General features: G+C 35.6%; 1 protein-coding gene across 1 annotated transcript in view; it reads right to left on the bottom strand.

Annotated features, from left to right (window-relative positions):
- LOC129241127 (neuropeptide SIFamide receptor) overlaps positions 1 to 14,657 on the bottom strand; it is a 93,273-nt gene that overhangs the window by 33,202 nt on the left and 45,414 nt on the right. The window contains exon 2 of the mRNA XM_054877308.1: positions 6,467 to 8,861. Coding sequence (XP_054733283.1) covers positions 6,473 to 8,548 — 2,076 coding nt within the window. The 5' untranslated portion in view covers positions 8,549 to 8,861 and the 3' untranslated portion in view covers positions 6,467 to 6,472. The remainder of the gene's footprint in view (positions 1 to 6,466; positions 8,862 to 14,657) is intronic.

Genomic DNA, 14,657 nt, shown 5'->3' on the forward strand with positions numbered 1-14,657 from the left:
ATCAATTTAGCATCAGCTCTCAGGGCAACAGGCTTAATATGGGAAACAAGCAATAAGGACCCACCAACCAACCCACCTACAAGCAACCCATTGATTCGATATTAGATTTTTATAGTACATAAACTTTCCGAAATTACCTTAGACAAACACGCTTTTATATTCTTTAAAATAGTTTCAAATATTCAGTGAGTTCAATAACTACAGCACAGGGACTTATTGGCAAGTTTTGATAATTTAATTGTTTCTTATTTAATTTTAATATCATTTTTACGAAGTTATAATTCATTATTCTGCAAAAAACCGTACAAGTCCAAGCTTCAAATTTTGAACAAATTAGGAAAAAAAATCAACAAGTACATTAAACAGATTTTGCAATGTTTACATATATATTTTTTTTATAACACTGTGCAACAAAATTATACTTTTTTATAACAGGGCATGCACTTGCAACTGGTGTTTTGTTATTTGCGAGGAATCTAGTTTTAACAACTTATAAATCTAAAAAATGATGCAATACGGTATTATGGGATGCAAAAATAATGCATTGAAAGGCAGTTTAAAAATTCTTTTTGCACACGAAAAACAAATTCCATTTTTTTGACCTTCGAAATTTGTACCCTCGAATATCCCTGAAGCCTTTGTCAGAAGAAAATTGCGTTCTAAAAATTATTTGTTCATAATTGTCTCTTTAAAATGTCCTTTGAAAGTTGTATCTTTCTTCAGCCTTGAAAATTTTTATAAGCAGAAGACTGCTTAAGAAGCATAAAAGTCGTTAATTTGCCTTCACTTTCATTTTTTTACAAAAAAATTAAGAAGTTTTCATAAAAATTTCAAACTTAAACAAGTCTTGAAAAATCTGATTGGGAAAAAACGCTACGTGTTGTAACACTCAGCATTATATGGAGATACAGTTCTTTTGTTGTTTTCCTTATAGACCTTTAATCTGAACAGTGTTCCTTTAATACTGGTTACCCAATATTAACTACATCAACGTGACACGTGTCAAGAACATCTTTGAAAAGCACTCAATATTAGTATATTTTTCTACATAAACATAGAAGCGAGGATGGCTTCTTTTCAGAAATAACTTTAACCTTTTTACATCTTTTTTTGTGCAAAATTTCTCAAGTCTAGTTATCTGTCTCACTGAACTGCGAAAATTCTCACGCACACAATGTGCAGGCCATTAACGAACCAAGCAAAATGAAATAGCAGAATTTATGCGAAAGGGATCACTGTCCCTATTCTTATCGCTGCATTAAATGTTATGTCAGTAATGAAACGAATCCTTTTGTATGCAAAGGCGGCGAAAAGAAACAGATTGACTAAATCTTACAAGGATAGCCCGCATACTATTAAGACATACACACACATACCAGTGAGACAAAATGTAATACATAAACTGGAGTCTATACAAATATTCAAATGTACCGTTATTGTGGTTGCATGAGTATAATATTACCTACTAAATAGAACAGTAAGCGCCATTGACAGATGTATGAGTATGGCTGGAAAATTTTCATTGAATATGTACGTGAACGTCCTTATAGCTTTGCTATCTTTATACCGAGTTGTCACTATGCATTCACTCTTCACAAGAAGCCAACATCGCTCTAGAGCAGATAAGCAACAGCATTCAAGGCGCTCACCACTCTACCGCTCACCACTCACCACTTTAAACAAACTTGACCTAGTTTATTACTTTTGGGCTTTCTTTTTTTCAGTTTCTTATTTTCTTTTACGCAAAATAATCCGTTTCACTTTACATTTTTCGTCACTTTGCATTGAAGAAGCTTACTTTTTCACTCCTTTTTATTTTTGTTTTCATTCTTATTTTTTGGTTTCACTTATTGTTAGTGTATCCATTCACTTTACCACAAATGGCTATTCGAGACTGTGTAGTGGAAACTCATGAAAGAATAATGTTTTTTAACAAATTTGTTGTTGCTTCCATTTTGTTGTACTTGTACATAGTAAGTGTAAACAGTTTGCAGTGCTCTCACACCGCTCTTGCTAGGGGCTATAAAAATTCCCCACTTGATATGCGTAGCGGTAAAATGGCTTTGACATTTAACGTTTTGTATTAAGCTGCCAGCAAGCCGCAAGGAGATCCGAGGAGTGTGAAAATATGCAGGGAAATTTAAATATCTTTTAAAATTTGGAAAATTATGGCAGTGTGCGTGTGTGAGTGTAAATTGAAAAATTGATGCATTCAGAGACAAAAATGGAGGCAATTGGAACTTAAAACACAAGTGCACTGAGAACGAAAATCTCATTTAGAAGTCCTTGTTGGATTTGCAAAAAATCCTTGAGAAAACAGGCAAAGCGGATTTTTATAACAATAAAAATTAATGGTAAAAATATATAAAAAGATTGACATAATGACAAGGTACTGATAAGTTTTGACTATTTTCTTCTTTTTTTCAATTTAGATTTTAAGAAAAACTACATAAATTCAAGTTTCAAACTTTTTCTTACTATATCAAAGACAGAAATGAAAAATGATCAAACCTCCCACAGGGACCCATATTCAAGAGAAAGAAATGAACCTTAAATGCCAAATACTTAGTGCCTGTTATGTTTAAATGATCTCAAAGGGCCGCTCTAATTTATAGCTACAAAAAGCTGAAAGGGAATTGTTGTTTATCGCTACAGCTTTGTCTGCTAGTCTTAACCCTAAACTGATAGCGTTGGCTAAATTGTCACCGCAGCCGCGAATAAATTTAAGCTTGAAAATTTGAATTTTTTTATACTTGATTATAAATATATTAAACTGTAACAGTTGGAACACAACACTATGCAACAAAACTCCACTTTTTATAACACATGAGACTTTCTAGAAACAGTTTTTTCTTTCTTTTTCTATAATATTTGCCAATTTTACATCTTTTTTTGTAACACTGTGCAACAAAATTCAACTTTCCATAAAACATAAGACTACCTACAAAAATTATTTCTTTCTTTTTCTATAATGTTAACCAGCTTTACGTCTTTCATTTGGAACACTATGCAACAAAATTCAACTCTTTATAAAACATATGACTTTCTACAAGCATTTTTTTATTTATGTTTTTACAATGTTTACAAACTTTGCATTTCTTTTGTAACACTATGCAACAAAATTAAAGTTTTTTATAACACATCAGACTTTCTATAAAAACTTCTTCTCTGTTGAATAATGTTCAACAACTTTACATCTTTTTTTTATAACACTGTGTAACAAACATTTTGTTTTAACACTTTTACAAAAATAGTTTTTCTTATTTTACACCTTTTTATGTAACGCTATGCAACGCCTTTACCAATTTGAAACCTTTTTTTCTAACACTGTGCAAGAAACTTTTTTCTTTAACACTTGAAATAATGTGTCTTGCTTTTGGTGCTTAATTGTAGTGCGTCTGCACCTTTGTTTTTACACCAGCCAACCAATAGTTTTTAAGACTTCAACGTTACCTTAAAGAGCCAGGATTTTTATAAGAACTGAGATTATATTAACATATTTTAATTATTTTTGAATGCTAGTAATTTTAATATGTTTTAACGAACCAGAATTTTTATAATAACTGAGTTCTACGAAAATTTTGTAATATTTTTTTAATGCTGCTTTGTACACGTTTTACAAGTACTAGGCACAGTAAACAGATTTTGAAACTTTTACATACATTTTTTTTACAACACTGTGCAACAAAATTCTACTTCTTTATAAGACCTGAGAATATCGACATGTATCTGCAACTGGTGTTTGTTATTTTTTTTTTTTTTTTGGAAGAATCTAGTTTTAAAACCTTATAAATCTATAAAAGTGTGCAATGCAAATGTAAAAATAATATATTGGAAGGCAGTTTAAAAATTCTTCAAAAAACAAATTCCATTTTCTTGGCCTTTGAACTTTGCAGCCTCGAATATCCTTCAAGCCTTTCATAAGAAGAAACTTTCATTAAAAGAATTATTTCTTCCAATTTTCTCTTTAAAATGTCCTTTGAAATTTGTATCCTTCATCACCCTTGAAAATTTTCATAATTCCAAAACTGCTTAAGAAGTATAAAAATCGTCAATTTTCTTTTACTTTTATTTTAATTTTACTCTTCAATTTTTCTTTAAATGCTAAATGACAATGAGTTTTAGCCCCATCAATGAGTACTTACGCCTGTCTACAGCTAATTAGAAAAGCCATATTTTGACTAGTTTTTGCTACGTTGCTTTTTTTGGTTTTTACTTTTCATAAATGTTTTATAACAATATTTATTCCACAGCAAATATCATATGAATCCAAGTTCCAAACTTTGGTCAAATTTTATAAAAATTTCAAAAATTTCTATCATCATTTCACACTTCTTAAAATCAGAATTTTGAGTGTAATCAGAATTTTGACGTAATTTGATAGCCTATTACAATTGAGTGTGAAGATTAGAGTAGCTCACAATTATCGTTGATTTTTGGTAATATTTTCACTGACAGTGTTGCGCGTCTTCTCCTTATAACAAATGCACAAAATTTTTTATTACTAATAAATGTAGACAGCAAGCCAGGCTTGTCCAGCCAGCAATGATGATGAAGTGTAAACATTTAGGCCCTTTAACCAAAAACTGGCAACGCCAGAAGCAAAAAATATTGGCAGAATTAATTAAAAAACAATATTTTTAACTTGTATGTTTTTTTAGAATAGGCCCACTGAATATTTTCTAAGATATTAATGGATATAGATTTGAAAAGAAATGTTTGACAATTTTCTACGTGGAAAATGCTAAATAAAAATATTTTTAAATTCCGTTCCAGTTCTTCTTACGTTCTATCTACCTTTAAAGATTTATACCAATTTTTCGAGGTCTATATCCTCTGTTGTCAGCCACCTTAATTGTGTAATATAATCAATTTTAATTCTATTTCATATAAATTAATAAATTCATCGAGTTAGGGGTCCTAGTGAAATTTTGGAGTCCTTTCAAAAAATCATGACATGCTGATGAAAAGCTAACACACTTACATGTGTACTACAATTGAGCTCTGGTATAGCAGACATATCAATTTTCCAATAAGCGAAAAGTACAGTCGCATGGTGTAATATTTCTTCTGTTTTGGTTAAACTTTTACCCCACGATATTAGCTGTCTAACAAAAAAATTACAAAAAAAAATAACAATATTTATTTCGAGTTAATGTTTTATTCAACAACTAAACAGCATGCAATGATAGGTAAAAAGGACATTTACATTTGATACATCCAAAGGACGCTATGCCAAGTGCCGGCATGCACGTGGACCAGGAGACAGAGAGAGAAAGGCAAAAATAAAGCAAACACAAACAAATTGTTAACTGTAAGCCGTAGACTGGAAAAAAGTTGCAAAGCAAACACTGTAACGATGCACTGCAGTGCTCGCCTATTAAAATTTAAAGTGCTTGGAAAACTTTGTGTTGTGTCTGCCTTTTTTGTGTTTGACGAGCAATTGTTGGCATTTGCCCCGGTAGACAGCCAAGGAGCTTGCTGGCCAAGAAAAGTAGAAGAGAATGGCAAAACTTTTCCTAGATTATGGATTTTTTTTCATATTTCTGTATCTCCTTCTCAATATTTGCCAACAACTACTAGTAGCCGTATGTCCGTAAGTGCTCTTGGAGTGAAGTGCAAAGGATGAAAGAAAAACAGGATTTTGCGTGTAAGTATAGAAAAAGGCATGACTTTACTCAAATGTGCATACATACATATAAATGTATGAGTGCATACAAAAAGTGCGTATTATATACATATTTGTACAAGTGTATGTATGTAAGACTCGATGGCATGCAGACCTTTTGTCATGTGCACATTCTTTCTATATTGTTTGTATTATGCCTGCGGGTCTATATCCTAATCTGCTTACTTCCTCAATTGTAGCTTACAAAAATGCCGGATACATTTTTTCTATACAAATGTTTAACCTACACCCGGATCAGTGACTGAAGGGTAAGCCCACGCATAGTATAAATATTGAATTAATACAGAATTGTAAGGCACAAATACTCTTTTTGGACGACAAAGAATGAAAGCAGTTTTTGCATCCTCTATCCCAAAAAATAATAAACAATAATAAGAACTAATAAACAAATAAAAAATTTTAAGTAAAAAATAATCGTAACTAAAAATCTTCTGACTTTTATGAGCGATTTTAAACTTTTATGAATAAATAGAAATGGCAGACTCGCAACAACAGACCGTCGTGGCCGAAACATCATCACCAAACCAGGTAATGGTAATGTCAAACTCATCGTTCGAGCTCTCCACCAAAAACAAAACAAAACAAAAAAAACAACAAAACGAAATTCTCACTTTTACTCTCACGTTCACCACTTCCGTTCTCCACTTTTTTCCTCTACTACTTTCTTCTTTTAACTCTCCCTAATTCCTTCACCTCTCGCTTTTTCTCTCTCTATATCTCATTATCTTTCTCTCTCACTCCCCCTCTCTCTTTCCCCAACTTACTCACTAAACTCACCCTTCCTCAGTTACACCCTCGCTCGCCCACCTCATTACTGCTGGTCACCTGCAACATGCTAGTGCCCGTCGCATTGTCCGAACTCAAAAATGGTGTCTCCGAGAAACGCATCTCTACCGTATGTTCATCACCCGAGATACAATCATCATCCGTCGTATTTCTATGCTGCCGATGTTGAGTCTTATCATTCAGTACTATATCCACCACATGGGAATTATGCACCAGCGCTGAGTTAAGAACCTTACTAGGAGATAAAGCAGCACAACCGCTGCCATTGCCGTAAGTCGGCTCTCGTGGTATAATCGTAAGCCTGTCCCTGGGTCTGGCCAACGAGGTCTCCTGTGTAATGCCATTTTCGTCACCATCATCGATGTCCATACTACCCTTGCCACAGCCATTGCCATGATATAGTCGCGGCCCGCACGTGTTGCGATCCGAGCGATTGAAACCACCACGCCAATTCATGCCATTACGATTCGAAGGATTGAAGCAGGGCAACACATGTTTGAACTCTTTACGAAAGTTTTCGTTCAACCAAGCATAAAGGAAGGGATTGTAACAAGTAGATGACATGGCAATCGAGTGCGACACGAAGAAGAAGAATGTATAGTAGGGCCACTCATTCGATTTCTCATAGAAATCATCCATCATATTCACCATATTTAGAGGCAGCCAAGAAATAGCAAATACTGCAACCATCGAGATTAACATATAGTTTGTACGCTTTTTACGATCGCGATCGGCCTCCTCGCGCTGCACAGATCTGCAACCAGGCTTTGCACCGCGCATAGTTAACTTTATCGAGACCCAAATGTAGCAGACGGTGATCACGGCCAAGGGACAACCAAACTGCAGAGTGCTAGTTACAAAACCGAAAGCTTGGCGCGTTGACTCCGAAGGCCAATTCTCTTCACAATAAGTGGTAATGCTAGCGGCAGTGCTGCTGGCAAGCAGCTCAGTCACATTTTCAGGCGCATTGGTCGCCACCTCTAGAACTCTTGCTGAGATTGATGTGACAGCTGACGTGATGGCATAAGCGCTATATGCTGCACTACTATCATTCACATCCCCAAGTGGCTTGAAGGTACTATTAGACTGGAACTCGTTGGAATTGCTCTCCTCTGCTATAACCACCTTCATGAATATACCATAGGGCATAGTGCACAGCAATGAAAATACCCAAATGCTCACAATGATCAATATGCAGGTGGATAGTTTCATGCGCGGCCGAAAGGGAAATACAATTACAAAAACCCGATCAATGGCAATTGACATGAGTGTCAGTGTCGAAATGTAAATGCTGCATCCTTGCGCAAACGACACTAGGTGGCACAGTGTGTGTCCGAACGCCCAGCGGCCCATGAAAGTGTAGAGCGGCGTAAATGGCACCGCCAGCACGCAAAGGAGTATGTCCGAGAGCGCGAGATTCGTAATGAAGATATTGGTAACGGTTTGCATGGCGCGATTGCGTAACACCACATAACATACGAGCACATTGCCGAATATGCCCAATACGAATACCGTCGCATAAATGAGACAAAAGATAATTTGCACCCATTTGTTGTTGATCAAATCGCTTCTTTGTTCTTCTTCGCGCACATCGACACCACCGCCGACGTTACCACTAATACGCGCGTTCACGCTGGTGCTCGTGCCTACGCTGTTGCCACCATCTGCATATGGCATGGTAGTGGCAACAAGGAAAGCATCCCTTTCTAAGTCTGTGACCGAGTTAGGCGTCGTTATAGTGGTTTTTGTTGTTGTATTTATATGGCCACCGCCACTAATGAATACTGCGCTATTCAATGTTGAGCCGATTGTAGTATTCAGCGATGACGCGGACGCCGATGCCGACGCTTTAGTCGTTTCTGTTGTTTTCAGTGACACCGCTGCAGCTAAGGTTAATGCGGCTGAGGTGATGTTGAACATCAGTATTATTACAGTCAAAGTTGCTGAGTTGTAAGGCGTCAAAGCTGTTGTTGCTTTGCGTCGCCAAACAATTGCTGCTCTATTTGTGGTGCTCGTTGCGTTCATCGTTGCCATATTTATGTTTGTTCGTTCTGATACCCGAATCGTTGTCATTGTGTTGCGTTGCTTTGAGTGGTGGCGCCACCAGAATTTTAGCTCTAGTTCGAGTACATGTGCCGCAATAAATCAGCGCAAATTGTGTGTCGTTGATTTTACTCGGCGGACTGAAAGGATTTAATTAGTGATTTGGCAATTGATTTATGTGTCAACATAGGCAATATTCAGTCGCATTATGCGTGTAGGTTTTTGGTGGTAGAAATAGGAAGCGAAAACAGCGCCTTCAAATTCGATGACTCAAAAATTCAATATTCGCATTTGAAGTGTGTTGCTGCCACCGTTAGCTGCGCTTGAGTTTTTGATAACCGGCCTGAAAATATAGAACAACATAAAAAATTATTAGCAATCGGAAAAATATTGTGTTTGTGGGGTCGATGAGGAGCTAAAATGTTCCACTAAAATATTTATATGAGTACAATTTTCAATGGGGCTCCTTACAGAAGAAAACAGGGTGCGGTAATGGATAAATGTGCAACATTAATTGATTTTTAACACTGTCAAAGCTATCGCACTCAGTATCTTCTTCAATGAATTATAATACTTTGCACTGCACTTATAAATCTGTAAAAAACCACTTCCCCGTATATTTCACAAAGTCCAGCAAATTCTGGAAAAATATAAAAATAAGTTTCAATTTCTTTTCCCTTTTTTTAGAAGTCTTTAGGTCCTAAAATAACTCTATTGAAGAATTTTGTAAGAAGCCTGGGTGGAACTAAAAATAAAAGTAGTGTAGTTAAAATGTTCCCTCACACTACAAGGTGGCGCAAAATAATCACCGTATTGGAAGAATTTAGAATCCAACGTAGAATATCTCTTGCCAACATGTGCTACTTTGGACTAAGTAGGCAGCAGTTCCTCTCTCGACGAACAGAACTAACACTCTCTTCTTGCCCGTCCTAACGTATGGCACAGAAGTGCAGACGATGACAATATCCGATGAAGCGTCGCTTAGAGTGTTTGAGAGAAAGATCCTGCGAAAGATTCTTGGACCTTTGCTCCTTGATGACGGCGAATATCGGAGGCGATGGAACAATAGGTTCTATGAGCTTTACGACGGCACAGACATAGCGCAGCGAATAAGGTCTAGCGGCTACCGCAGCTAATGTCGCCCGAATGGCTACAAACGCTCCAGATCTGAAAGTATTCGATGGAGAAGGACTGGGGTTCACTTGGTGTTTCCAACTCGCGCCGGTTAGCACGAGAAATAAACGACTGGTGCACTTTGTTAAACTCGGGCAAAATCACGTAAGCGATTATCCCGCCAATTAAGAAGAAGAAAATTGGAAGATTTATAATTTTCGCAAATGGAGTTATAAGTCAATCCTATTTGACACTTGTGAACTAGTCAGATGCTATTTACGAGCAGACAAGCAAAAATCAAATCACTCAAATTTGTTTATTTAGTAAAAAAGTTATTCCAAAGAACAGCTCTTTTATGCATCTCTGGTGCTTTAAGGACTACCCCAAACAAAGCGCTAGAAGTGCTAATCAATTTGCCTGCACTAAATCTCGTAGGGGACAACGTGGCCGCCGCCTCGGCGATTAGACTCAAAAGTATGACGCTATGGAAAGAACGGCGGTTTGGCCACGCCTGTATTTTTTCTACTCCTAGACTTACCTTCGACAAGCTCATCAAGACAAGTATACCGTCAAGAAGGGAGTGGCAAACACCCCTCACAAGGCCATGGAGAAGGGGGAAATTAAATTTTTATACAGATGGTTCTAAGCTAGACGATAAAGTTGGCTATGGAGTATTTTCGAAAGAATTAGGACTGGAACTATCCGTTCGACTACCATACTACTGCAGCGTATATCAGGCAGAGGTTCTAGCCATAAAAGAAGTGGCTACATACCTAAATGTGCATGCCGTAACAAAAACGACTATAAATATATTCTCGGATAGCCAAGCGGCCATTAAATCAATGAATGCGACTATACTAAGATCAAAGGTTGCACAGGAATGCCGATCAGCCCTAAATGATATTAGCGTCGTATTCAAGGTCAGCCTTATTTGGGTTCCGGGACAAAGAGATATTGAGGGAAACTGTAAAGCTGATGAGCTAGCCAGAAAAGATACTGCTCTTCAACTGTTCTGTGATAAAAGTACCATTGGAATACCTTTGGCCACGAATAAATTAATAATAAAAAAAACAACATTACCCAAGAGGCCAATAGGTCATGGGAAGAAGAAGATACATGCGTACTATGGCCGCACATAAATAAGAAAAGGACAAAGGAAATGTTTAGCCTCTCAAGAGAAGATATCTCGAAGGTCGTGGCTTGTGTCACCGGCCACTGGCTATTTGGAAGGCATTCCTTGAGACTAGGAGTATTCTCCCATGAATATTGTAGAAGCTGTAGAGATGAAGAGGAGGAAGAAACAGTAGAGCACTTCCTTTGCAATTGTCCAGCTTTAGCTAAAATCAGAGCAGGTTGTCTAGGTAAACACTTTTTCAATTCTCTTACAGAACTATCTGGCGCGGAGATTATACCAATGCTACGCTTCATAAGAGCCTCAAAATGGTTTCATGAAAGTAAATAAACAAGGTTCCCGTGTCGCACAGTGGTATCACAACGGACCTGTGAAGTCTAAGTGAGTTGGTCATACGGACCAACTACCCCCATAACCTAACCTAACTTAAAAAAGTTATTGAAATTGGATGACTAATTTGACGGTTAATGTATCGCCTTGTATATATAATGTACCACCTTTTATATATGAAAAATCCATGTTAATCAAAATATTTCTTAAGGGACTGTTCAATGACTCATACATGGGACGATTAATGAAAACCGCTCATTTTGGTAATAAATCTTTTAGCGAACAGCAGGCTGCATGGGACCCAATAAAGTTCTTAAGTCCTGGAGCTTTAGAAATTAAACGAAGTGAAAATCGACGAAAGAATTATTATAAAAATGTTATTGAAAATCCGTCTTCATATGGGTTACGACCCGAAGACGTTACCCTCTGAATAAGTCAAGCAAGGTCACTTAATGGAAATAGTGATGTTGAAGACGGAGACTAGGCACAGAGAAGAAAACTTGGATGTAATACTCGCTGACTTATGTTGGTCAAATGATGCAGAATTTCATAGCGACAACAATTTATAATTTTATTATAATCTAAACTGGATCTAAATTGAAAATGTGGAATTGATCCAAAACAAAGTAAAAAAATCAAATTCTACGCTCAAAAATACCTGTGAAGTGAATATATTTTTCTTATAGGTCTTGTCGAGTAAAACAAGAATCGAAATATAAATTTTGCAAAATGCCTCAAAAATCTAGACTTACCGATAAAAAATTAACTTTTTGAAGTTTTCGCGCTTATATATACAGGGTGGGCCATATAGCGTTTGCCTATTTTTTTGAGAATGATAACACAAATGACATGTCAAATGTGTTGATAATTTACCTAAAGGTTTGACATTTACGAAATGGGACACTATACGCTTGAACAAAATTGGGAAATATTGAAAACCTATTCTTCTTCCGAGGTTACAGTAAATGGCGAACGTTACCGTGACATGCTCAACGAGTTTTTGTTTCCAAAAATTGAAGAGGATGACATGGACATTGTCACACTGCCAAAGTTACACTCGAACTTTTGGCTACCGTTTTTGAAAACCGAATAACCAGCCGAAATTCCGATATCAATTGGCCGCCTCAGAACTGTGACTTAAGCCCGTTGGACTATTTTTTGTGGGGAACCGTTAAAGACAAATGCTATGCGAACCATCCAGAGACGATTGATGCTTTAAAACACGAAATCGAAGTTGCCATTCATGAAATTGGATCCCAAACAATCGAAAATGTGCTTAAAAATTGGGTTGATCAAATGGCCTACCGTAAAGCCAGTCGTGGCAGTCATTTGAACGATATTATTTTTTATTCATAAATGACAATATTCAATCTTTAAAATAAAAAAAAAAGTTTGAAAAAAAATATTGATCAGTTTTTTTTTATAGCCGATTCAAAAAGCAAATTTTACATGGCCCACCCTATACAGTTATAATAATATTGGCACTTTGACCCTTTAATTGGTGTTTGGCGCAGCTCCTCCTTCAATATGTAGTGAACGTCTTGATGCTGTTCCACAAATTTTTCTACTGATACGCTATGGGGTTTCACTGTCACAGCAAATTTTAACGTTTCAGAACAAGGTTACCAGATCCATAGGAAACCAGTCCTAGTACGTACGCAACGAGGACATAGAGGTGAAAATGGTTTTCAAAACACTTGGCTTATATACGTTTTACCTTTAAAATGATACCTAATTTCTTATACAAAGACAAAATTTCATGATTGACTTTTACTCCTGAACGCAAGCCTCTGTCACGCGCGACACAATCGAACAACATAGAGTTGCTGGAAAAAGTCGAACTAGTTGATCTTTTTATAGAAAATCACTTCAAACCACACTTTGAGTCTTAACATTGCCTTTCAATAGTTGGGCGCCAAAAAATATAAAATATAAAAAAATAATTTTCTACCATTTATTTCTCCATGTCCACAGTGGGAATCGAAATTAGAATGTACTAAAAAGTAGCCGCATTCCTTGTATTCCTGTCGGGTTTTTTTTAGCAAAGGCACATTTATTAACAACAGCTGCATACAATTATAAAATTCTAAAGCTCCGGCTGCCTGGGTTTGCTTCCATCCGCGCCTTTACCGCCCAGCACTCGCTGTATTAAATAAAGACGCAAATGTGAAAAATTTAATGGGATTTCATTTTAATGTAAGGATGTGACGTGAAAAGAGCCGTTATTGTGAGTGGGTCATCAGCAAAGCAGCGGGCGTATCAAAATTATAACAACAACAAAAAAACATTACCGTCGTCACAGCCATCACAGCCACATTTATTGTAATGACTTCGTGGTTGCAAAGTCAAAAGTAATTTTGTATAAGGTGCGGCGGCTTAGAATGAGAGTGAGGTGAAAAAGGTGTGAAATTGTATTTTGACACATAAACGAAGAAAGCGTGGCGCGAATCGCGGACGTTTGGTGCTTGCGAATGTGTGTGTGCGTGTGTGTACGCTGTGAAAAATGCGCCCGTGATTACATAGAAAATTGCTTTGAGTGCTTGCGCTGGTCATTAAGTGCACTTGTGTTCGCTTTTATGCGATTGTGTGGTAGGATGCAGGTGAGCAAAATTATCAACTTAATACGTATGTGAGTGACAAATTAAAGTTCTTAGCTTAAAATTTATTAAAATTGTAATTTTTAAGTTATATTTATGCAGTGAGCAATGAATTTTGGAATGAATTAGAAAAAAAATATCCATTTCAGTTTTGACTTACATACAAATATACATAAAATATTATTAGTTTCCAAGCATTACTAATGTAATTATCCTCACTTCAACAAATACAATGGGACTATATCCGAAGGATTTTCTTTATATTGCATTTTCAGAATTTTATGTCATGGAAACCATCGAAAAATGTAATCTGGTTAAATATTCAAAAGAACTGATTAACTATGGAAAACTAATTGGGGTATGTCTACCCTGGTGATAATTTTGATAAGATGTGTGTAATTGTAATTTTAATTATAAGAACTGAAATGAAATTAAAAACACAAGTAAAAAATTGGAAAAATTAAAGTTATAAATAAAAAAATAAATACATTACGAAAAAGCAAATTAATTTAGAAAAACTTTAGAAAGTACTATAATATAATAATTTAGAAAATAATATTAATTAAAAAAAACAACAATAATAAAAAACTTTTAACAACTAAATTTGGAAATCAAATGATATGCAATTATAAAAAATTAATATAAAAATGCATTAACAAAAATTTAAAAATAATAAATTTAGTAGCTCAAAAATATGACAAAAATGAAATTTAGAAAAGTTTCGGAATAAAATAGTTCAAAAAATTTAAATTCAGAAATAAAAGATATAAAAAATTAAGTGAAATTTAGCAAAACTTAAAAATACACAACTAAACAAATGAAATTGAATTTGAAAACAAAATTTAGGATGTAAAAAAATGTCAAAAATAAAATAGTGGAAAAATATAAATTTGGTAGTTGAAAAATACGAATTAATAACTATAAAATGAGATTTAGAAAAGTTTAAGAATAAAAAATTAAAAATATA

Source organism: Anastrepha obliqua, chromosome 3 (genome assembly GCF_027943255.1).
Source record: "Anastrepha obliqua isolate idAnaObli1 chromosome 3, idAnaObli1_1.0, whole genome shotgun sequence".
NCBI classification, from domain to species: Eukaryota; Metazoa; Arthropoda; class Insecta; order Diptera; family Tephritidae; genus Anastrepha; species Anastrepha obliqua.